This window comes from Sabethes cyaneus, chromosome 2 (genome assembly GCF_943734655.1).
Source record: "Sabethes cyaneus chromosome 2, idSabCyanKW18_F2, whole genome shotgun sequence".
Taxonomy (NCBI): domain Eukaryota; kingdom Metazoa; phylum Arthropoda; class Insecta; order Diptera; family Culicidae; genus Sabethes; species Sabethes cyaneus.
The window spans coordinates 96,263,479-96,288,661 of record NC_071354.1 but is presented as its reverse complement, the minus strand read 5'-3'; the positions used below and the strand labels follow the sequence as shown (position 1 = coordinate 96,288,661).

Sequence of the window (25,183 nt, the reverse complement as noted above, 5' to 3'; positions counted from 1 at the left end):
TGCCAGGCCCCGAGACAGAGTATAATACAAACAAGCAGATTGTGTAACAATATGGTAATTCTTATTGTCACTTTGGCCCTTTTCGGGGCAGTGGCCACTGCTCAAAATGCTCCTTGTACGGAAAGTTGCTGGCAGAACTGTCCTGTGGATACACGTTGCCCAGCGACGAATGGAGCGAAGGTTACTCTTCTGCCACATCTGACAAATTGTAATAAGTTCATAAAATGTGAATCTGGTCATGGTTGCGAGCACGATTGCCCAAGTGGACTGCATTTTAATAATGTTGAAAAAACCTGCGATTGGCCGAACCGAGCATGCTGTGACTCCTCGATTATATGCGGTCCAGATGATCCAGTAGACAGAGGATGCATTACTCATCCCAGTTGTCCGTTAGTGAATCCGATTAAACCCATTATTCTGCCACATTCAGTTTGTTCCAAGTTTTACAAGTGTGACAGAGGAGAAGCATGCGAATATACTTGTCCGGACGGTTTACATTTCAACAAACGAGATAGCGCTTGCGATTGGCCTTGGCGAGCATGTTGCGATCCTAACGTCGAGTGTTACGTCCCTTGTGAGGATCAAACATGCGCACCAGGTAAGTTTTTAATCGGATTAAACCCTTGAAGAGATTGCGATCCAAACTGGTTTGGAAGCTGCCACGAGAGAATTTTTATATTCGTTTTTTTGTTGTACGGTCTTGAGTTCAGTTTGAATTTGAATCAGTCGTGTTACTAATTTGACCATCCCTATTTTAAAGGACCTGCACCAACACCGGCACCCACTCCAGCACCTACCCCAGCACCGACACCAGCGCCAACACCAGCTCCCACACCAGCGCCCACACCAGCACCAACACCAGCGCCTACACCTGCGCCAACACCAGCACCCACTCCAGCACCAGTGCCCTCTGATCCACCAGGTAAATCCTACATTGAGTTAATCAGTTATACACTAAACTCCAAAATCTATTCAACACACGTTTCTTTCCACTCGTAGAGTGCAACACATGCCCGCAGAACTGCGAGCCGAACCCACTATGTCCTGCGAGAAACCCTATTCAGCCCATCCTGTTACCACACGTTAGATGCGAAAAGTTCTACAAGTGTGAATCTGGCCGGGCTTGCGAAGTGACATGTCCAGACGGTTTGCATTTCAATGCCCAGAAGTCAGTTTGTGACTGGCCATGGCACGCTTGTTGCGATCCATCGATCGATTGTGTGATACCATGCATTCCTGGTGTTACCTGCGCACCGACGCTGGGATAGATGCTCGACATTGGAAAACGTAGCGATGCCGTTACGAGACTCCTACAGGAACGGACTGTTGATGTGACTGTGTTACCGTAGATTAAGGGTTTTTATTTTCTATGTTATGTTAAGTAAAAGATAGCTTGCTTCTGTTGCTCTGTTACCGTTGAAAGTCTATCAATATCCCCATGCGTTAAAGTGTATTTCAATATATAAATATGAGAGCATCAATCAGAGAAATGACGTTTCAACTGGAACTCTGGATCCGTAGGAAATTTCCATTTGCATATAAAAGACGTGTTCTGTCTGAAAAGTTTGTTAATGTCTCTGTGTACGTTGGTCGTAAAATTTGACTCGCTTTCACAAAAAATGGTGCATCTTAAAATCTGCGTAATTTGCGTAACTGCGTAACTATACTCCATTTTTAGTAATTCATACTCCTCATGTGAGTTCAACGCAGAAGCTCTTGAATGAGCTACAGTTTACTCAAAATGGAATACCGTTGTACCCAAAATTGAGCAGTACTTACGCACATTAAAATTAAATATAATTCAGTTTACGGTAGAGCTTGGACTACTTAGAAGTGAGAATTAGCCAAGTTACGTAGATTTTTGAGCTGTTTCACTTTGTCTGCAAGTACCTATGCATTTAAAAATAGCCTGATTTTAGTGATTTCACACGCAATCGCCAATTGTAACAACCCTGTTGTGTCCAGAAAAAATATAATAGCAGCCATGGCGAAAACAGTTAAGCAAAAACGCTCAATGCTCAAAAACGCTCCAACCCGAAATGAAGAAGTTGGGCATCGTCAGACATCGTGTTTGCCGGATATTGCCGATCCGACATTTACAACATACTCGAAGAGAGCATCGAGCGGAAGCTTGAAGAGAAGCTTGAACTGAAGAGGAAGACTGAGAGCAATGTGCCCCATCGATCTACACCTTGGGTCGGGAGTTCGGAGCAAACAGCCACGCGGTGAAGAACTACCTTGTCGAATCAGACATTTACATGTGGAATCATCAGTCGAGGCTGTTCCAATCTGAGCAGCAGACCCAGATGGAGTGCCTGAAGGTGGTGGTGAAAAAAAAATTTTACGAGGAAGCGTGACGACGTGGTCAGAATGGATGATGAGACTTATTTGACTGGGAACCGAGTACTTTATGTTCCACACCAAGTTCCGGAGGAAGGTCCTTCTGCGTCTGCTGACGATCAGCAAGAAGCGAACGTCCTAGCCGCCATTGCTTGCCGGAAAAAGCCAGGCTAAAGATAAACATTGTACCGAAGACCACCAACCCTTCCAATGGTTTTCAGGTACGATAGAAAATTTTTGGGCGAACATCAAACGGAGGATCTACTCCAAAACGGAGAAACAGTTGACCGCCGAGTCTAAAAAAGAGCTGAAAAACATGCCGAAACCAGATAACACTTTGTAGGCAGAATTCAGCAATGTTATTCCTGGATAATTTTACACTAAAGTCATTGTCGTTTTTGAAAAATAGGCCAGATTTTGTCAGTAAGCAAGTTGCCAGTTCCGGTATGGCAAAATTCCTGCTCTTGCCGTTTTGTTAGAACAGTCTTGTTTGAACTCCTCTGTGTCAGCACCTCCCAGTTGGCCTCGAGGTAAGACGCTGGTCTAATAAGCCAGTCGTCGTATGTTCGAATCTCGGCTGGGAGAGGCTGTTAGAGTCAGTAGGATCGTAGCACGGACCCCGCACTGTCCTGTATTCTAACAGCTGATTGCGAAGTCTGTCGTATAAAAACAGAAGGTCAAATTTCGATAACGGAATTAGCACCCAGTCTTTGCTTGCTGTGTCGGCTAGCACGTGCTCCCTGCACACCTACTTTTTGAGAAGGTGAATTACTTTTTTTGCAACTTTAGCCAATCTACACCTGTCTATGCTCTGACGTTTTACTACAGAGAGGATGTCCTAGGCCTAGTTTTTCTTATCTGTCACTCTATGGCATCCAACACGGCATACTGCACTACGCGGGACTACAGTACGTTGAACGACCTTTCTGGCGTATTTCGCTGCCACGTCATCTACCATCAATTCCGAGATATTGAAACGTATCGTCCTCTCAGAGCGAGCCTTCGCCGCGTTCAACAACCTTGCATGAATCTTATATACCGTGACCGCACATAATTGCGATCAGCTCCTAATTCCGATCACTCAACCTACATGGTCAATTTTTAGAAAATTGAGCCAAAATCTGTAGTAAATGAGCACGCTTAGTTATTGTGCTATGTGTTTATGTGTCAGTTGTTAAAAAATGACTGCCTTTGGGGCACCATGCACTTCAAAATAAATTAAATTCGACAGGCAGTAGCAAAAAACGTCATCAAAATGTATTTTCTTAGCCAAAGTGCTAAGCGCTCGATCAAATTTGCTAAGATCATAGCAGCGTGAAAACATATTACCTTCTTCGGTATTCTATGATAACAAATAGACACAAGCATATGTAACCGTTCTATATCAAATTTGGCTGAAAAAATGCTGAATTTGCGGAATTTATTCCATTAAAGTGATTGATCGGAATTATGAACATAATTTTTTTTTCTGCTTCTAATTCCGATCACTATATCAAAGTATATAAACTGGCAAAATGCAAGCTAACGAAGTAGCTATTTGGATTTTAGAATTAATTGCAACATGATAACATGGTAGGATTATCGAAATTTTTTGACGAAGAACTACGTCTTACGGCAGGGTGTCAACCAAAATTTGGAGTCTAGCCACCGTCACGAAAGAATGAAAGATTTTGAACGCTAATAGCTCTTCCAATTTAAAACGGATTTTGATCATAAACGATGCAGCAATTGTATGGCTTTCTTGACAAGATTGTTTGCCAATCGCTAAATAGTGAAAATTAACGAAAGCTTTCAAGCTAAAAAATTTCCATACATTTTCCATATGATAGTCTTGCTTCCCAGGCACGGACGACCATTACACACACCAAGCTTGTGGCTGCTGCTGATTAGCATAAGCAAGCATAAGCATAAGATTCCGCCCGTGTGCTGCTACTCCGTTATTGACCAGGATCGATGAAAATTGCAAAATGGTGCTGGAAAAAGCATGCTTAGGACTGCGCACTTTTACTTATCGTGCAACCTTATCAGGTCCCTGCGTGCTGATCAATACCGACACCGGCAACGTCCGAATACGGTTCCTGGTGGGATGGTGGGATGGGATGGGAGGGTGGGTCCAATACTTGTTGCTAATAAAGACCAGGGAATCTTCTGCATCTTCACATGCATCAAGCTTGTGGCTGCTGCTGATTCAAGACAAAGAAGCAAAATAAACTTGCGTGTTTTTTGCTTACTACAGAGCACAGCATAGCCTAGGTGCTACATTCTGATTTGGAATTTTGACCTTCTGTTTTTATACGACAGACTTCGCAGCCTGTAAGACTACGGGACAATTGTAGGACTAGTGCTACAAATCCTTTGACTCTTTCAGCCGAGATTCGAACATGTGACGTCTAGCTTCCCGATCAGATGATTCTAACAAAAATCTTACAGAATTGTTACTCAAGTTGATATTTCTATCAAACTTTGTTATAAATGTTTCTACTAAGTTCTGTTACTTATAAACGCAAGCAGAAGATGACTGGTAGGGGGATTGTCGTCAAACTACATAAATGCAATACATTTCAGATCCATTAGGTACGAGTTGACAATAGTTTTATAGTTTAATAGCTCATCATGACGTGATCGGAATTAGATACACCTGTGATCGGAATTAGAATCACCCCTTATAATTGATGATCGGAATTGGGTGCACTGATACATCATACTTTGATGCATTTTTTTAACTTTCGGTAAATAATTTAGGTATTTTAGTATTTTTCCATGAAACATAACTGAAAATACTTGCCAAAGGCACATACCGTGTAAATAATTACCAAAGCTATATTTTTCAGTAGGGACTCAAAGATGAATCATGCCTTAGGTGATCGGAATTAGGTGCTTTGACGGTACCACTAAATAGTGGTCAGCGTTGATATTTTGTCACCGATATCTAAAAGAATCGATGTACGATGACTTACAAAAAGAGAACGGGGCTCCCGAAATTCCACGTCAGACAACTTCTATATCAATATTTCCGATGGCGCAGTCCCCATTTCCAGCTCTGTGCCTGACCTGCAACAGAACTCCGATCCGCAGCTGATTTACTACCAGAACGTGCGCGAACTTCGAACCAAAATCCATGACTGTTTTATTGCTGTACCAGAGTCGTACTTCCACATAATTGTTTGAACGGAAAGCTGGCTTGACGAGAAGAGTATCAGCGGCCAGGAGTATCAGCGAACATATCGAATCAGCTGAAAGTGTATAAAGCGAAAAACCGCTGTAGAAAATTACCTAGTTGACCGAACCTTTACGAACCCTTCAGAAAATTAAATATAACCCATTAGTAAGCTTTTGGCATATTTATTTCATTCAACATCAATATCATAACCGTATGCTCGCACCTTATGTTTAACTTCACTCATAAGGTTCTGTACAACACCTGGCTGTAGTTTCTTCTATACGGAAACCAACTTTTTCTTCAGGTTTGACCTTCTTGGGATGGTTCCGTAGTGCCTGCTTCATAATAGCCCAGTATTTTTCGATGGGCCTTAGTTCCGGTGCATTGGGGGTGTTCTTGTCCTTGGGTACGAAAATGAGTACATCCTTTGAATAGTGGCACGAAGCTAGATCCAGCCAGAAGATCGTCGGGACCTCGTGTTGCGTCAATAGAGGAAGCAGACACTTCTGTAGACACTCCTTGACGTAGATTCGCCCGTTTACAGTTTCGGAAGTCACGAACGGCGCACTCCGTTTGCCGTATAAGCAGATCGCTCAGCAAATCAAGTATTTCTTGGCAAACTTTGAAAGTTTCTGTTTCCAGGGCGGTGAAGTATAGCAGCTCGGAAACTGCCGAAAACCGCTTTGACGTAAGTTTTATCAGTGAGGCTTCGTCAGAATCTGGGTGTACAGTTTCCGGGCCCGTGACTTTCCCACCGTATTTTGCCGTCCGTCACGATTTGGAGCATCCTGTACTTTGTACGTATGCAGTTCCCTCTGGTTCTTGGCTCTCTGAATGAAAAACTTGGATACATTAAACTTTTTGGCTACATTCCTGACCGAAGCATTGGGATCCCGCTTAAATGCTTTCACGACACACTTGTGGTAATGATCACTCATAGAACATCCATTCTGACCGCATTTCTTCATCCGTTCGATGTTCAGAGTTTTGTAGTCACATTTAATCACCCAAATCACTGTTGATTGCACGAGTTGTTTTCGGGTGTCCTAATGAGAGCTGCTGATTTTCCAGGCGCTTGCGCAAAATCAATTCGCAACGTCGCTTTTCGGGTGACGCTATTTTTTTCAATTTTCAAACAATGAACAGCGATGAAAATACAGTTTAAACAATACACACTAAACTACTTTTACCTAAATTTTCAAGAGAAAATACCCAATGGATAATTTTCTACAACATTTTTTCCGTGACGCACTTTGATGTGGGACACTCTTTATTCTCAGCTAGCGCCGAATGACCTGACGCTGCTGTTCGGTGATTAAAACCAGTCCGGCTTAGTTTGGAATGTTCCTGTAAACGGTTGCTCTAGTATCGACTACCAACGCTCTCATGCTTCCGCAGCTTGTACTGCACTTTTAGACGGTTTCTGTTTCTACTGCTTGCCAATGATCCCACCTTACGACTTTGCTCGATTACCGAGGCGACTGAACCTATTACCATGCTCGGTGCCGATCACCTCGATCTTGATGCTGAATTTTGTGTGCCCTGTCGTGTTTGTCGACATGTTGTCGAATGTTGCCGACGCCAACACTTTAGACTTCCACAGAATTGATTTTGATGACCTAATTGCGGTAATTGCAAAGGTCGACTGGCAATCTTTGTTATTTACTCCTGATGTTGACATTGCATTTGATCAATTTATTCGCACCTTGACCACCGATTACGTTCCCATACGCCGACCCGCTCCCAAGTCTTTATAGGAAACGCGCATCTCTGTCGATTGAAACGTGCAAGACCTGCTGCCCTGCGTGCATTTCAAAGATCACGTTCACCAAGCGACACTTTAACCGTGCCTGTAATGATTTTCCAGCCTAAAACCGTTTTCTATATAAACAGTATACTCTACCTATGTAAGGAAACCTTCGCAGAAATCCGCAGAAGTTCTGGTCATTTATCAACTCTCTAATAGTTGAAAATAGCCTGCCTGTTTGTGGCTGATGCAACGCTGCACGCGATAAATGCCACGTCTTTCCAACACACTTCATGCAGGCTTTTAATCGTTTACCTGCTTGCAAGAAACAAATTACCTACTCTGTTAGAAATACTCCCAAAGTCCCAACGAAGTCGTCAACCTCAACGCATTTCGTGTTACGGAAGCGATTGTCGAAACTGCCATCGGAAAACTAAAATATTCGTTAGTGGCTGGACCTGCCGGCTGCCGGTATTCCATCTTGCATGTTGAAAAAGTGTTCTACTGTTCTCCCTAGACCTTTTTCATTGATTGACCTATTGTTCGAAATATTGAAAAATACCGACAGTGTAAGTTCCCTACCCAATGGAAAGATTCAGTCAGGTTACCTGTACACAAGAAGGGTGATACGCACTGTGTTGAAAACTATCGACGGATTAGATCCCAGCTAGCGCCAAATCGTACATCAATGTATGAAAATTAACGTAAATAAATATCTCTTAACAAATTCTGAATCGTAACTGATCCTTAATAAATTGTGCCTAAGTTGATTTTCAGTCGTATTTAACGATAATAACTGACACACATAGGATTTTCAGCATAAAATTGTATAGAAGTATGGAGTGAGTCGCACTTAATCAGATTTTATCGTATATACATATTTATATAGATAAAATGCGTACAATTATTCCTCATCACGTACATTGCCTTCAAAATAGTACGGATATGCCAATTGTGCGCATCAAATACGACTTATTAGCATGCATATATGTACGTGATGCTGATTTGCTACTTTTATATACATACAAATATGCTAGCTGGGATTGCTGTGCTCCAGCTCTAAAGTGCTCGACTCGAGATAATGTTGAACGACACTTTGTTCGCCTTTGAATGACTTGACTTAGGTGGCTTGCCGTCCTAATACAAACCCTGTTGAACAAAGTTTTTCCATGTAACTCGGTTGAGGGCTACCGCTCTCCAATTCCTCGGACACCGAGTACTCTCCGCCGAATCTCGCTCCACCTGGTCTAGCAACCTTGCTCGCTGCGCTCCTGGTCGTCTTGTTCCTACAGGATATGAGGCGAACACCATCTTTGCAGGGTAGTTATCCGGCATTGCAACATGCCCTGCCCATCGTATCCGTCCAGCTTTAGCCACCTTCTGGATACTGAGTTAGCCATAGAGCTGTGCGAGTTCATAGTTCATCCTCCGCCTCCATACTCCGTTCTCCTGTACGCCGCCGAAGATCGTTCTTAGCGCTCGTCGTTCAAAAACTCCGAGCACTCACAGGTCCTCCTCGAGCATTGTCCATGTTTCATACCTGTAGAGAACAACCGGTCTAATACGCGTCTTGTACAGGGTGCACTTTGTACGGGGGCTTAATCTGCTCGACCGCAATTGCTTGTGGAGCCCATAGTAAGCACAACTTCCGCTGATAATACGCCTACGAATCTCACGGCTGGTATCATCGCGTTTGAATGGAGGAGTGCAAATTGACGCAGTGTACACGGAAATGAAAGCAGTGCTTTATCGGGTGGATCACGGTATCCTCCTTGCAAGACTTGAGATGTTGGTAATTCTGGCACCGCAAGTCTGCAAGTGGCTTCAATCGTACACCGTAGGTTGAGTGTGAAGAACGGGTAGAAATAAGCCTACCCATGTGTGACTTACACTGTGTCACACACAAATGACAAGATAGGTCACAATTAACTAATAAAAGACATATTCTAGAAGCCCTGCAAAAGATCTAAACTAAAGATCGAAACGTTGGCGTAAAATAAAACAAATCGTCCTCTGCAGTTAAAGACTGAGCAGCCAATCCTACAACCTATTACTATCACAGCCAAAGAAACTCCCAATGTACTATTTACTTGTGAGTTCTATTTTGAAGTTCGAATCTGTGATCAGTGCTCGAAAAAATTTACAACTCTGCAAGAAGGCGAATATAAAACGCATTTAGCGCATACACTTTTACCCCTGATAGTATTCTTCTATCTGTCACCCCATGAACATGACTACTGAACTGCTGACAGTGTTTATCTTTCTCAGTTTTTTACCCTTTAAAACAACTCATTCATGAATTGCAGTTCTAAATGATTGCTCGACTAACCTGTCAGTCTATTTTGTAGCTGTTGACTAATATTTTAGGTCTCAACGTTTAATTTTTTAAACTGCTTGCTTTTTAAAATCAGCCGAAACCTAGCTGAAGGAAATTTACTAAAACTTCAGAGCAATGTTTACGTTTATTGCATATTTGTTTGCCGTTGTCGGCGGTTCAAAATGAATGAATGATTCACATTTGATTTCATTCACTGTTGTCGAGAATGAATGAAGGTAGAGAACAACACGAACATAAACGCAAGTGATTCACTCGAATCGTTGGTTTCAGTTTGGCAATGCTGAGTTCATCTGTATTAGAAACTGCAAAGAATGGGTAGCATTTTGTAGCGCATATTCCAGCAACGAAGCAGTGGTATGCGTCTAAGTCACCGAAAAGAAGTACTCGAGTTCAAATCCCCGAGATTTTGGTTGGTGGTGTGTGGGTAAGTTACAATAAATTAATATTTAAAAAAAACAGTCGGTTATTAACCGAAATTAAATGCCTTAGTTAATGAGAAATGTCATGAATCTGCAAAACAGGAAGAAGTGGGAAAATATTCCCCCAATCTTTTTTTATTTCTAAAATTATTGGAGTTTCTTTTTGGGCTGAACAGTGTTCTATATAGCGACTTAAGTATACTTTTTGCGAACTTTCTAGTTCTGTTAGAAGTTACTTTGTATTCCCTTCGAAGTTTAATCATCAAATACGAACTTCAAAGTACGGTTAATTACTTAAAAATGAAGTTGAAAACAGTTCTATTCATGATCATTTCGTTGGCTGATTAAGCCAAAAAATCCCCTTTTATCGGAACTTTTGGTTACTTGGGATCTCGGCCGCCAGTTTTTCCAAGTTTTTATTGTATAGCAGTACGAAGTATGGCTAATTTTTACCTAAATCGTTCAGTAACTCGCTCTGTATAGAAGATACGTGTTCACTTTCTTCTGCAAAAGTGTGTGATTTTAATAGATGCAAATGTTTGCAGAACACTATTTTTCCCTAAATCACATAGTTTTGAAGCTACAGTGAAAAACTCGATTTGTGGGGGTCCGTCATGAAAGACGCTTAATATCTCGAAAACTGTGATACTTAGAGGAAAAATGTTTTTAGCAAAAAGCTTCATAATAAGATTATCTAAAACTTTCTAGAACATACTATAGCTCTAAATCATTAAATTAGAAAGTTAAATTTTGCAGCGCCACCTGTGTTTGAGTTCCGAACTAATACTAACCATCAGTTGCTGCGCCTATTGATATACAGAAATTCTTCCAAACACGCCATATTGAAAAAAACACTATGAAAAGAGTTATTAAAAAAGTTCACGATTCCAGAGCAATCAAACCACTGTGCGCCGTATGAGAAACGTTGTCGCTTGCTTAATTTGAAGACTCTGGAAAGCAGTCGTGTCAACGTTTAAGCCGGGCTAGAATGATTTTAGAAGATATTGGCTGCCCCGCCATTGTGAGTCAACTGAACATGTATGCTTACGAACGACATCTCGGAACCAAGAATTTCTTGAACCTGCAAGACCGGAATGCAAACTGTGAACTCTACGACAATATCCAATTTATGACAATACGGTTCAACGAAGTTTACGATTGGTTCAACGACGACTTCTTCGCTACATTTGTAATTGTATTTTGTATGTATCCGTAGCTACGGATGCGTAGCCGTAGCCATCACAGATTGATCAGTACGCATTATTTTGTATCATTGCATCATTGCATTGCATCGCAACAGACGTAACATTGAGGTCTCGTTCCATCGTTAACAAAAACGATCATTTTAAATTTCCATTCAAAACGAGACTCAACCAATTACCTACACTTGAATTGCTATTACATAGATTTGAGTATATTTATAGCATAACAAAATGTATAGCGAGCCGCTTTGCGTAGCACGAACACTGTTCCAGGTGTAGCTATTATTCAGTAACCATGTTTTATTCGAAAATTTGTTCAAAGTGTTGCGCCTGGTAATCTGTGGTAAAACTCTTTATTTTGGAGATAGTTTTATATCTTTCGGAAATTATTCATAGTCACGTTAAAACACTTCACACTCTAAATAAAATCGTCGAAATAACGGAAAAAGTTACGCGAATGTTTGCCATCCAACTTTTCCCGTACTATTTATGAGAATTCAAGGTTCAAAAAATAATTATCTGAAAATCCCGTAACCTGCTACAGAAAAGTTTACATGGTTTTAGAAGTGGAAAAGACATGTTGATTATTTTTAGTCTAGAATTTCAAAATATGGCTAAAAATATAAAAGATAATATAGATCATTAATTTATAACGGTAAGTAACTACTGTGTTACCTGACTCACTGCGAATATGCGTTGTGTTCGCGGGATCGTGTTGGTTCGAAAGGTTTCGAAAAATATCGCCCTTGTATCGAAAATATCGTTAATTTTGATCACTAAAAATAACGTACTTAAACGTTATGTTTCAAGTGCCAGTAGTACGCAATAATTGTATTGTGATACTGAATTATTATTTATGCATCTTTTTACAAGTTAAATGCAATAACAAAAGCACAACTTATAAAAAATCGTTTGTTATCGATATTAGCTGCATATGCGTTATAAATGAATAAAACGTATGGTTACGTTTTATTTCAATAACACGTATATTCGCAGTGAGTCAGGTAAAACAGTAGTAGGATAGTCATAGTTATTTGTCTTTCCGCAAAAATAGAAACCGGTATGGCTATGGTTGAACTGTTAAACTTTCACATGTTACCTAATTAGTTAGGTACAATCTCTACAGGCTAGACATCTCGATCATATCTGCATTATAATTGAGTTGCTTTATTTGAAGCCTTACATCATATAACTGTCAACGATATTTTAGTTCTTTCCTTAGAATACATGCTACGTTATCTCCTAGCTATGGTTTGCTACAAGCCTTTCAACTTGCAAAATGTCTTGATAAGATGCATCGTTTGCATTGATATAATTTCGGCATCAAAGCTCGCAAAAAGTGCATGAAGGCTGACAGCCGTTCAATCATGGTATGTTATAGTTATCAGAACTAAAAGTATAAAAATTGAAACGCCGCTTCGCATTGAGCCAGTTGTTCTTTAGAAGTGGATCTCTTATTCTAGTTATAAAAACTTAAGTAAATTTTTGAACCAGAAGTTAGTGCTAGTGCTATGTATTTGATATTTTCGTTAGCTTTGTTTTGGGTCACGGTCACTGCTCAAGATGCTCCTTGTACCGAAACTTGCTGGCAAACTTGTCCTGTCGATTCACGTTGCCCATCGATAAATGCAGCAACGGCTACGGTTCTACCGCATCTGACAAATTGCAATAAGTTCATAAAGTGTCAGTCAGGCCATGGATGCGTACACGATTGTCCAGCTGGACTGCATTTCAATGCGGCCGATAAAACCTGTGATTGGCCGAACCGAGCCTGTTGTGATCCTTCGGTACAGTGTGGCCCAGATGATACTTTCCCTGGAAACTGCGTCACCCACGTAGATTGTCCTTTAGTGAATCCTGTGAAACCGATACTTTTGCCGCATACGGTTTGTTCAAATTTTTACAAGTGTGATAGAGGAAAAGCATGCGAATATACCTGCCCGGACGGATTGCATTTCAACGAGCGAGAACTAGCGTGCGACTGGCCCTGGCGGGCATGTTGCGATCCCAGTATCGAGTGTTACGAACCCTGCCCTACCTGTCCACGTGAGTAAATTGTGCTGGTGTAGAGCAAAGGACAGTTTAAAAAAAGAATTAAATTAATAGTAGTTAATCTACATTGCTGATTAGTCTCAGGAAAAAGATAGCGTAGAGAAACAGAAGCTTTTCTTACGTTGATTCCATATTCCATTCAAAAATCGCTCGTTTAAAAATGAGCAGGTTTCGTAACATGGCCGCAAGGTAGCGCTCGGGTGTTGCGGCTCTGAACTCTAGTTGCAAAATATTGCACATTACTGCATTAGTGGGTTAGTTAGAGGGTGTTAGTGTGCAAGAAAGTTCCAACTGATGATGTTTTAGAAAGGATTTTCTTCTATGAGCTTGTGCCTTTAGTTTGATAGTTTTATAACATTTTGATTTGAGTTTTTCACCATAATAAATGTTTCTAACTACAAGTGAACTTTTAAAGAGTTTAGAGAGGTAACACAAATGAGTCTGGTTTATAATTATTTTATTAATAGGACACCGTTGCTTTTCAAGAGATGGCGCATTTCTAGTGGTAGTAAAATCAAAATTTCTCACTTCTATGTTTACCTACCTGAAAAATAATCACTAATCATATTTTATTTGTGGTGCAGGTACTTAGTGATACTTAATTTTTATGACTTCTGCCTAATTTTGAAAAAAAAAACAAACTTTTCCTATATCTCCTATATTTCCTATATTTGATACCGTACGAGAGTCAGGAGCTGAATATGTTTGCGACATTTCAATTCGAATAAATTAAATTTCGCAACATGAACGCAATAAATAAAAACAATGTTTACCAACTATTTATTGGTTCAGGTGTCAAACGCTATATTGCGATTAGCGATAAACACAAAGGAAACTGAGATTCATGAGGTAGTAATTTTGCTATGTTGAGTATTCAGAGAAATTCAGCTGTTTCCGAAATGTACAATATGCGTTACGAAGTAACGACATCTGTTGTATTCAATAAGGAAACATTGATAGTTTCAAGCATACTCTCACGCGTGGCGCATGATTTAACACTTGCGCCAACTTCTGTTATTTATTATCAGAAACTAGAGGCGGTGTCCTATTGTATGAACATTCAATATGCAGTTATTCTCTCATTCTGTATACAATGTATGAAAAATAATCTAATAAAACAGCTCTGACACCTTCCATTTAAAAACTTCAAGAACGCACTGGTCCTTCGCGAGCATGGATTATGTGTCTCGTGGCCATAGAGAGTGACGGTCTTGTAATGATGTCAATGTCATAGAAGAAGCCATTAACTGAGTTCCATAGTATAGACCCACTTTTGTCTATTTCTGTTTCCTTGATTACACTTGCTGAAGCGATAATTAATAAAACCCCATCACCCTGCCGTAGTCGTTTTCGAGATTCGAGAGACTCGAGTATATTCCCGATACTCGAATTATGGACATTACTCGCTGCTTTGACCTGCGTTGCTTTGGATCATTCAAATAACTAAAAAATCTCACAGGTGGTGCGAGCATATTCATCTGCTGTAAAACACTTTCGATGAACGTCAAAGTCAGATGATATTTTGATTTTGTTAAGTTATCAAAGAACTTCTGTCAAAAGGTGTTTTCTTCCGCTGCACAGCACAACATAATTTTCTGTCACAAATAATTTTGCATACAGAATGGAGAACAGTAATACCTCGATAATTACTGCATTCGAATCGATGGTCTTTCTAAGGGCGCATGAGACCTTCTAACCAATTTGTAGGTAGTTTCTTCTCAGTCCATACTTTTAGTATAACCTGATGGATTGCACGATATAGCCGTTCGCTTCCGACTCTCAGAAGTTTGGCACTCTAGCTGCTTTTTAACCGCGTCCAGAGTTTGTGGATCTACAGCTTGTCCATCATCCTCAAACTCCACCCTGTTTCTGTTGACAGCTGCATCTTATTCACAATTCAATAGTACATCGAAATGTTGTTTTCAACGCCTTTCCACCTCCACCGTATTTTGGTAATCAGCATCCCCTCCTTGTCGTTTCACATAACAGGAGCTAGCACGGTCCGCTTCCATCACTTCCATCTCCTCCGTTAAATGCTGTTCTTCGCGCTTGTATTTTAGTAGCTCAATCAGTACCCTACTAGCACGGTTGTAACAAAGTTGTTGCAGGAACCGAAATATGACTAATTTCAGTCGTAATCCGGTTGCTTTAACTAAATGGACCTATATTGTGCTACTTGGGTAATTGGCATTCCAGTGAGTTTAATGATTTTCAACCAACTCATCTCCTACAAAACTTCCTGAAATCCAGGGGCAGTAACAGTAGTTGTCTACACGTGCTGGATTTATCGCCATACCGTCTGTGGTCATAGCAGTATTGCTGTTAAAGGTACTTGCCTTAGTGCTGCTTCTATCTTACGATCATCCGAGTTTGACATCAACGCTTCTGAAGTTGATAGAGAATTTCGCGGATAACTATATCCGCCATGAGTTTTCAAATAAATCTTCGTTGTATGGAAATCAACATGCATACCAACACGGTAAATTTACGGAAACTACATTGTTCTACGTTGTGACGTTAATTGAGAAATCGCCGAAAGATCAAGAGACGGCACGTTTTTTTTTTGATATTGAAGGCGCTTTTGATAATGCGTCCTTCGTTTCAATTTAGCGACTCTCTTTCGAAATGGAATCGACAAAAACAAGATTTAAGCAGCAAAATTACAGCCTTATTGGCAGATACATCGGTCACGATTCCGGCGATGAAAGGAAGTCCACCAGGAGCTCTCTCACCCTTGCTTTGGTCACTGGTGGTCGACTGGTGGTGCTTCTTGGTTACGAGACTATTGCTTACGCTGAGAATGGAGTACTTATCGTCAGAGGTCAGAGTCTGAACTTAGCTGTTCAGCTAGATCCGTGGTGCCTAGTCATAGGCATGGTGGGCGCCAAATTAGATCGCCCATGAATGCCGCGGGCCGCAATAATCTCTGGCCATTCTTGTGCATAACAAAATGTAAAATATGCAACCACAAAAGCCATTTTCTAGGAACTACCACAATATTTAAACACAATTCAGATTTACAACATGCACGAGGCATTACGACTAAACTGAGGGACTCCAATGTCATCAAAAAATTTTCTCATAAGTCCACCATCTTTCAAAGCTGTCCGCGGGCCACACGAATCATCTCGTAGGGCCACATGCGGCCCGCGGGCCTCACTGGATACAGTCCAGCTCTTTATCATTTAAACAATAGCGAATGATACCGACAGCTTCCGCTTTTGTAGCTCTGCACTTGAAAGTTCAACGCATTTGCTCTGCAATGGCGGGGCTCTTGCTTTATCTAGGCATAACTTCTTTGGAAGTTTCCTTCTTACTCCATGCCGAGTATAGAGCCCAAATCCTAAAAGGTCAACTATGTAGTACCGTATCGCGGCACTGGATTACAACTATCTAGCTCAATTTAATCAATGGCTATGAGCAGTTCGGAAACGGTGTACAGCAATTGAAGCCTGCGCCAAAAAAACGACCATGAAGACTGTCACAGTGGTCTTTCAACCTAATGCTCTTCTGTCATATAAAAAAGGGCTTCGTTGCTTGTTCTGCACAGGACCTCGCGCGCTGTAACGCTGGCTCTGCGCCATTCATCCGGGTGAAAAAAATTTTGTTTTTTCAATGGTAAACACGTTTTCAACGTGAATACATTCCAAAAAACCTATTTGAAAAAATCCGCCCGGATAATCGAGTCCAAACCTGTAGTACTTAAAGGCAATTTGAATGCTCAATTTATCAGTTTCAATTTGAACTATATGATAATATGGTGCGCCATAATATTGGCTTTAAATAAATACTAAAATTATACCATTCTATTCGTTAATTTATCTATAACCACAGACAAACAGACGAGACACTCGCGTTAATTCCATCGTCCAATAAAAAACCACTCATTTTTCAAAAAAGCATGTTTCGCAACATGGCTACACCGCAGCGCTTCGTTGCTTGTTGCTTCGAGTTTTCAGTATAAAATCATTCAAATGTAAAAACCCTACAGCATAAAACCCTGCAAATACAAGCTACTCCGCAACATGCATAACAGAGGGTGCTAGTGTGTAAGCAAAATGTGTAGGACGATGGTTTTTAAAGGATTTACTTCTATGTGTCATGTCAGTTCGTCAGTGCTATAACATTGCTTTTCTTGACATTAGTTTGTGCTCCTACAATAGCGGTAATGTTCCTGTAATAGTGGAAGATGTTTCTAGAATAGTGATATTTTGTTTACCGCCCCTAAAATTACTCGCGGTAACCTTAGTTGCAGGCAATAACAGCGTAGACTTATTAAAATTCTACAGATTGTTGCGAATTGGCACCTTATTGGTCTACTCAAAAGAAAATTAATTTCTGCACCAACATCCCTAATTTTAACTGTCTACTTTAGATAAAACTGTTAACGTGAAACGGTACTGAATCCCAAAATGACCGGAAAAATGACGTCCATGTGAGGATATGGGTGCTATCGATCCGGCCATGTTGGGAATCAGTACCGTTTCACATTAACGAATGTATTTTTACCAATATAAAATTGAACTTCTCTCGAAATTATTCCTCCAAAATTATGAAATTTTTCGTGATTCCACTATTGCTGGTACACCCACTATTACTGGTACATCTACATACCTTGTATGATTCTATTACACACTGTGATTTTTGAAAATAAATGAATTTCGTTTGACCAAATATTATTTACGTACCTAATAAAATTATTTTAAATTACAGCATCTGGAACTACACCTGCACTAACTACCACCACTCCACCTACTACAACTACAACTACCACAACTACAAGCACTACAACCACCACAACTCCTACCACAACTACAACTACCACAACTACGCCCCAACCAACTACAACTACAACTACTACAACTACGCCCCAACCAACTACTACCACAACAACTACCACCACACAAGCGCCAACAACCCCGCGTAAGTACTTTCGAATTATTACGGCCAAATTAGGCTTTGAATTACAACGAAGGGTGACCCAATTATACTGTATCAAATTTCATACTGCTATAACTTCTAAACTACTGTATTCGCTTTGGTCAAATTTTTGTATTTTGCTTGATAACACCTAATCTCATTGGGCTAATATGTGAACGTGACTATCCAACAAACCTTTTATTTGAATAGTAGGCTATTCAACCGTTACATAGCCGATATTCAAACAACCAGCGCTAATACAATTTTTTGGGAGGTGTTCTCAACCATCTTGAGGTAAGCAAATTGTTTGTATCCCAAACCATGGGCTTTTATTGTAACCATGGGCTTTTAGCGTTGTAGAATCCGCAATTTGACGAATTTTGAAAAATGGTCTCAAAGAAGTTAAACGCTGCTAATATCACAAGGGACAAGACATCATTGTTTCTAAAAATAGTTAGATTTGGTCAAGCGAAGGAGCTGTTGTGCTTGGCCGAACGTTCAAAATCGACAAAGTTGGGATGGCCGACAAATGTCAAGCACCGCCATTCCTAATGACTTTTGTGATGGTCGATAGGGGTACTCCGATGGAATTTTTGGACCATAGTGTTAAGGTAAATCCAAATGTGAAAAATATAGCATGTTGAACAGAAGCAGTTCAATTGGTCCACCCTATATTAGATTATTGATTGTCAATATTTCCGGTTAGAAATTACACTTCATGATTGTATTATATTTTCAGCACCTGATGATGATTCTTGCAACGTCTGTCCGATAAATTGCGTACTTGATTCTCGATGCCCGTTGTTCAACCCGTCTAAACCAGTGCTTCTACCACATAGCGAATGCACCAAGTTCTACAAGTGTGAAACTGGTCGTGCGTGCGAATTGGAATGCCCAGCGGGGCTACACTTCAATGCAGCGAAAATGGTCTGCGATTGGCCATGGCACGCTTGCTGTGACCCGAATGTTGAATGCGTTATACCTTGCATTCCAGGAGTAACCTGTCCGCCGACGCTGGGATAGGTGTGCAATGATTGTGTGTTGGTCTTTTCGAGAGATGTTTTATACAACAAACTTAAAATCCATTCTGAAAGAAATTATTATTGTGAAATTCCCATTAGATGATATCTTTTGGTTATAACTCTCCCCAGGTAAAGTATGCGCTGCTCATTATTTGTGTGTTCTACAGACAGAAATTTACTTAGAGATTTCAATACACGCTTCCTACTACTTCCTCATTGAATTTCGAGTCACTGCAAAATCCGAAAAAAGGTGCCAGTGAAATTCCTATTTACTTCCTACCCTTTGAACCATGCTTTCGTCGATATCTTGGATATAACGGAATGTGGCCAACTTCCCAGTAGGTACCAATTTAATACAACAGTATTATTAAAATCAAAAACTGTTTTCATTCGACGTTGTGTAACCGGCGCGAAAAAGAAACTCAATAAAAGTAGTTCTTTATTAAAACAGTGTTCGTTCATTTTTGGGCCTGCACGTACAAATGTTGCGTCGGAAATTTATTAACCAATTAAACTAATGCTAACTTCTGTTGAAAACATTCGAACATCTCAATCGCACAATCACATAATTCTAATAAGGAAGCTATAATAAAAGAAATGACACGTAGCTCATGTTGTATTCGTCGAAATCAAGTGAACTGTAAAGTCGGCGATGCGCAGGTTTTCGACCGGAGGGAAGACATTTTTTGCATCCCAACGATTTTTCGCGTGACTTAAGTCAATGCTGCTCGAAATAATTCTAGGAATTATTTCTCAACGCCAATTCAGGGATTTTTATGAACTTTATCTTCCATGATTGGTGGCTACTTTCTTGAGCCAGCACGAATTGGTTTCGTGATAATAATATGAGATTTGTCAGCCAGGGCCGGTGCTTCCCTTAAGCAAAACAAACAGCTGCTTGGAGCGCCACTTCAAGGGGGCGCCATTTCGTCTACATTAAAAAAAACTAAAGCATTAAATAAATAAGTGGTTAATATAAAACTTTCTTCCTTCTCCTCTAGCAGCATAAAGCCGGGATGGCAAGTGATGTATCTAGAGTTACTTTCTGCTGTATTGGGTCCTAGCTATTTGCCGCCAATTCGTTGACACAAGCAAATCGGCTTCAACCTAGAGGCCCTCATACACATACGAACATGTTGGTCGAAAATGTTGGTGAATTCATGCTCGGTAAACACTCTCGCCTGTGTATGAGTGCCACGAACCAAGCAGGCAAAAGAAGATGTTGGTTGGTGGAGGAAATGGTGGTTGACTGTGACCAGTGTTGCGAAGCCCACACTTGCGTGGGCTAATTTTCTCACATTTTCTCGCGTACTCGTTCTAATGAACACGCCGGCATAAGCATTCCTTTCGGACTCCCACTCTTGTTTATTCATGCACTGTAACGACTTTTGCGAGTGTGTATTTAGCTAACAGCCACGGGCGTCGCTCTCGCACGTCATTGCAACCAGAGCAACTGATACCGATCACTCGTGAAGACTCGCACTCCCACCCGCGTGTAGAATCGAGGGCGTAAGATGAAGAAGAAAACAAAAAGTAATGCAAAATCTGTATCCCAGTATACCACTAGTCCTCACGAGCAGCTGGCTACTCACGAGTTGTTTGCCTTGTGAGTGGTTATACAGAAAGACGCTACGAGTGCGTTAGAGAGTGTGTAGGTAGTAAAATGTCTGCACACAGCAACGCCGGTTGTTTTTCGTTTGTAATGGGAGCGCCATTTTGAGAAATTGCGTGGAGCGACAAATTGGCTAGCGCCGGCTCTGAATTTGTCACTGTTTGATTGCAGCATTTATTGCCTCTTCGCGTTCAACGAAATTTGTTTGTGACACGCCGTAAGTTTTCGAGCAATCGATTCAGAAGCTTATCATAGATCTTCCAGTCTACTTGGTTTCGACGAATAGAATATGAGTTACGCCTCATTTCCTTTATTAAAGCTTCTTTACTTTTGCCTTGAAGTTGTCGGAGAGATTATCAAGTTTGCTTTGTATATCAGATTGCCTTTGAGACAGAAATAGTATTACCTCGGCCAAGTCGAGGTCATTGCGATGTAAAGTTGCCGGATCCATCCGTAGAGAGCGATGAGTGGAGCTATAAAAGGGAGTGGCCGTGTGGGCTGATTGAATAATATATTAGACACTAGTGTGCGTCGAAACGTGGTAACAGAAAGTTCTAATCGGGCAAAAGTTCTGAGAGGGAGTGATATATCGTAGAGTGGTGGACTTAAGTCCTAAAAACGCCGGCAGAAGATCGGATCACTTTACGCTAGAGATCGACTGCCTAGGCGTACGCTCGACATAGTTAGAACGGTGTTCCTCCCAAGTTTTAAAACCACCACTCTATAAAAAACTATAGTGTACAGTGAATATAGACAAAATCTAGTGTCACGTGTTGCGTACGTCCTGACCGTCCATTAACATACGGTCCCCGTTCCGAACACTGATTTGATCCGCATATTACGGTGATATTTGGGACACCCTGTAGCCGCCAGGTGAATTCGCCACATTTTCCGAGTGAAACTCGGTTCAATAAATTCTACGCCGGTACCGGTGCTTACCGGTCACTCAACGTGTGACTCTCTGCCAGCATCGTTTTCGCTCCGGTGGCGTATTGCCACGGCACCCGTTTCGTCAGTAGCAGTTCAGTCGCACGAGGTTCGTCGAAGGCGCCCAACCATCCGACGGCCGCAACGTGTGAGCATGCCAACGTAAGAAGTTTTGTACAAAATCATTAATAAAAATCAACTCAAAAATCACCGTGTCGTTTATGCGGAATCGGTTAGGAATGTGGCCAAAAAGTTGAATCTGTCCAAGTCTTTCATTCAGAGAGCCAAGGAAGGGACTGCCCAACAAACATTTTGGTTTAAGAGTTGCTTATTCAACTATTGCATAGCTAAAACCAAAGGAAAAAGCGCTTGATAAGCTGATTTACAACAAAAATGTTCCTTGAGTGACGTGCACAGTGCAGAATGCTCCAAATCATGACGAACGGTAAAATACGGTGAAAAAGTCACGGACCCGGAAACTACGTCCAGATGTTGGCGCAGCCTCGTTGTCTCATCATGGATGATGAGACTTAATACGATAAGGCGGACTTTCGCAAGCTTCCGGAGCTACTGTTCTTCACCGCCCAGCACAAGTTTGATATTCCCGAGGAAGTAAGGAAGCTGAAACTTTCAAATTTTGTCTAGAAATACATGATTTGGCAAGCTATCTGCTCATGTGGCAAATGGAGCACGTCGTTCGTGACTACCGGGACTGTAAACGGGGAGATCTATTTCAATGAGAGTCTATTGAAGCGTCTGCTTCCTCTGTTGAAGTAACACAAGGACCCTACGATCTTCTGGCTGGATCTAGCTTCATGCCACTATTTAAAAGATGTTCTGAAGTGGACCGAAGTCAACGGGGTTACTTTCGTACCCTTGGACATGAACTCCCCAATGCATCGGAATTAAGGCCCATCGAAAAATACTGGGCCGGATAAAGCAGGTACTACGGAAGCATCCCAAGGAGGTCAAACCTGAGGAAAATATGGAGAAAGAGTGGGTTCCCATACAGAAGAAGCTGCAGCCAGATGTTGTACAGAACGTTATGAGTGAAGTTCAGCGTAAGGTGCGAGCATACGGTTATGGTATTGAAGTTGAATGAAATAAATATGCCAAGAGATTACTAATTTACTTACTATTTTATTGTCTGAAAGTTTAAAAAGGATCGTCCAACTAGGTAATTTTCCACAGCGTTTTTTCCGTGATGCAATTTGATGTGGGATCGCCTGCGTACGTACAACAATGGAAAAATAAAAACAACATATTACGGAGTTTGCACCAATTTAGAGTCCAACGTGAAAATTGGGTCCTAAAATTTGTGATAAAAAGATGATTTTTTTAGAAGGAACGATAAAGCTTCCCATTATGACTAGCAGAGTATAGTTTTTTCTTTTTTAAAAAGATGCAGAGCACTAAAAAATTAAAAAACAAAAATATTGTAATTTATTCTCCCTTGACATTAGAGATCTTCCTAGACATAACGAAAATAACACGTTTCTGGCACATTGATAACTTTTTCTCACTGGCAACTCTGATTTGACATTAGAGCAGCTGATCGTTTTGACAGTTACAGCTTCGCAGTTGTCTCTTGTGCTTGTCTGCGTTTTGCTGGTCGTGAGGAAGTGGAACATCAAATTTGTACTAGTTATCGGATAAAAGTTTTGATTCGGGCAATGTATTCCAATCCATCGATACACGGTGCTAGACTTTGTCCAAATCTAGTTTGCGCTAAGAATGACTAAACGATGTCAAATTGATGGCCAACAGTATAATCTCGGTACAATCGACCCCGCAGAACAGTATGAAAAAAAAAAAAAAAAACGCCAACCGAAACTGGCACCGTATTATCAATCAGATTGGTATGTTCTGCTACTCCGATGTGAATCAGCAGTAGGGCGAACGGCAGACCAAAAATTTCTGTGCGTTTCTAACCAAACACGGTCGCATTTCGATGGCGGGTGTTGCATCCGAAAACTGAAGCCATCCACGCTGTGACCAAGTGCAGTCACTACGCTTATTGCTGATTTTGACAAACCCCTTAATTAAACTGAGATGCCCGGAACCGGAAAATGAGCTGTAAACTCAGAAAATGTTTTAGGTCGCGATTGCCAAGCCATTTCCTGACTTTGCAACTTTTGACTTTTTGACACACTATCACATGAGCGTGAAGGTAAACAAAAAGTTTTCCGTGACATTTCAAGACATACTATGGTTTCTTTTTATAATTCGTGTTGTCTAGACACCGCTTGACACAACCATGCACAACTATAGTTTGTCTATATAAGGTTGCCCAAATGTTTATTTTTTGTTCAAAATTTGACAAAATTAAAAAATCAGAGGGGTTGTGTACAAGACACGACCGCATACTGGTGACGCAGGACTACGTAAGTTTCTTTGTAGTGATAGTAGCATGTATCCATGCTTGTAATCATTCGATTCTTCATGTATACATGCTATGTGCAACATATATACATGCTACATGCGTTGTACGTAACATTTATCAAAGTAATAATATTGCATACGTTCTATTCTCAAAAGATTGTGCATTTGAAAACAATTTAACAAACTCAAGAACACAGACTATTGCTTTCCTGCTACCGTGAATTCGGGTGAAATTGATCACTTTTTCGAGTATTTTTTAAATATCTTTGAATAGAAACATATTTAGGAAGATGATTCAATTTTAAAATAAGTACTGTAGTGCTGGCTACACGACAGTATCATCTATATCTTATATAAATAGTTTTATTTTAGATAAAACTTAATGTAATCGTGAAATTGGAAATTTACAAATAACGGGTGAAATTGATCACGTAGAAATCAAGACGATATTGCTATTAAACCATACGCTCTGACAGCAATAACCAAACGTGCAGTATAAAATCTGGCGTAATCGAGATATTGCCTGTATGTAGGCAACAATGTCGCGTACAGCAACTAGCACAAAAATCAAACAGTCAGCTCTACATTAGCATGGTTGATGCATCTGCTAAATAAATATGAACGATAAAAAAGATATTAAGCCAATTTTAGCATCGTTATCATTTGTTTTTGTTTAAACATTGCTGTATATATGTGTAAATGTACGATTTTCGTATACAATCTTCACCAATCTAGTGAAACAAATAATTTAATTCTCCTCATATACGGGAGCTTGACTGTCTCTTTGAATGTGTAGTTGCATTTCGCTATGTAAGCACAAACCGATCTCTTGCACTCTCATGCAACTGCCATATGGAGCGTTTGTAAAATTTGTGCGAAGTATTGTCTGTCTTTTGCACCCTTTTATAAATCTCCATTCTGCTTCACAGAAAGAATAAATTTTCGCAGGTGGCAGCTCCATTTCGCACCCATAGCGATCTAGAAATCTATGTTGCCTCAGTTCATGATGTTATCAATCGTTTTATTTCGTAAAAGGTCAAATCAAACAATTTCTGTCGCATA

General features: G+C 40.6%; 3 protein-coding genes across 3 annotated transcripts; all 3 read left to right on the top strand.

The window, feature by feature from the left end:
* The first annotated feature begins 51 nt into the window (after positions 1-51).
* On the top strand, positions 52-1,268 carry LOC128735729 (keratinocyte proline-rich protein-like). Its single transcript, XM_053830216.1, has 3 exons — positions 52-598; positions 761-922; positions 1,000-1,268. The coding sequence occupies exons 1-3, from the start codon at positions 52-54 to the stop codon at positions 1,266-1,268; spliced, it is 978 nt and encodes a 325-aa protein (XP_053686191.1).
* Positions 1,269-12,717: 11,449 nt separating this feature from the next.
* LOC128735728 (peritrophin-1-like) lies at positions 12,718-13,260 on the top strand. Its single transcript, XM_053830215.1, has one exon. The coding sequence runs from the start codon at positions 12,718-12,720 to the stop codon at positions 13,258-13,260; it is 543 nt and encodes a 180-aa protein (XP_053686190.1).
* A 4,441-nt stretch (positions 13,261-17,701) lies between these two features.
* LOC128735727 (integumentary mucin C.1-like) lies at positions 17,702-19,201 on the top strand. The gene is made up of 3 exons (XM_053830214.1): positions 17,702-17,735; positions 17,972-18,181; positions 18,918-19,201. The coding sequence occupies exons 1-3, from the start codon at positions 17,702-17,704 to the stop codon at positions 19,199-19,201; spliced, it is 528 nt and encodes a 175-aa protein (XP_053686189.1).
* Positions 19,202-25,183: the final 5,982 nt, after the last annotated feature.

Bases quoted from the DNA above. Each gene is read 5' to 3' on its own strand.
- LOC128735729 (XM_053830216.1), top strand. From the start codon at position 52: ATGGTAATTCTTATTGTCACTTTGGCCCTTTTCGGGGCAGTGGCCACT. The intron at 599-760 runs GTAAGTTTTTAA...CCTATTTTAAAG, and splicing joins GGATCAAACATGCGCACCAG to GACCTGCACCAACACCGGCA. The intron at 923-999 runs GTAAATCCTACA...TTCCACTCGTAG, and splicing joins AGTGCCCTCTGATCCACCAG to AGTGCAACACATGCCCGCAG.
- LOC128735728 (XM_053830215.1), top strand. From the start codon at position 12,718: ATGTATTTGATATTTTCGTTAGCTTTGTTTTGGGTCACGGTCACTGCT.
- LOC128735727 (XM_053830214.1), top strand. From the start codon at position 17,702: ATGGGTGCTATCGATCCGGCCATGTTGGGAATCA. The intron at 17,736-17,971 runs GTACCGTTTCAC...TTTAAATTACAG, and splicing joins TCCGGCCATGTTGGGAATCA to CATCTGGAACTACACCTGCA. The intron at 18,182-18,917 runs GTAAGTACTTTC...TTATATTTTCAG, and splicing joins ACAAGCGCCAACAACCCCGC to CACCTGATGATGATTCTTGC.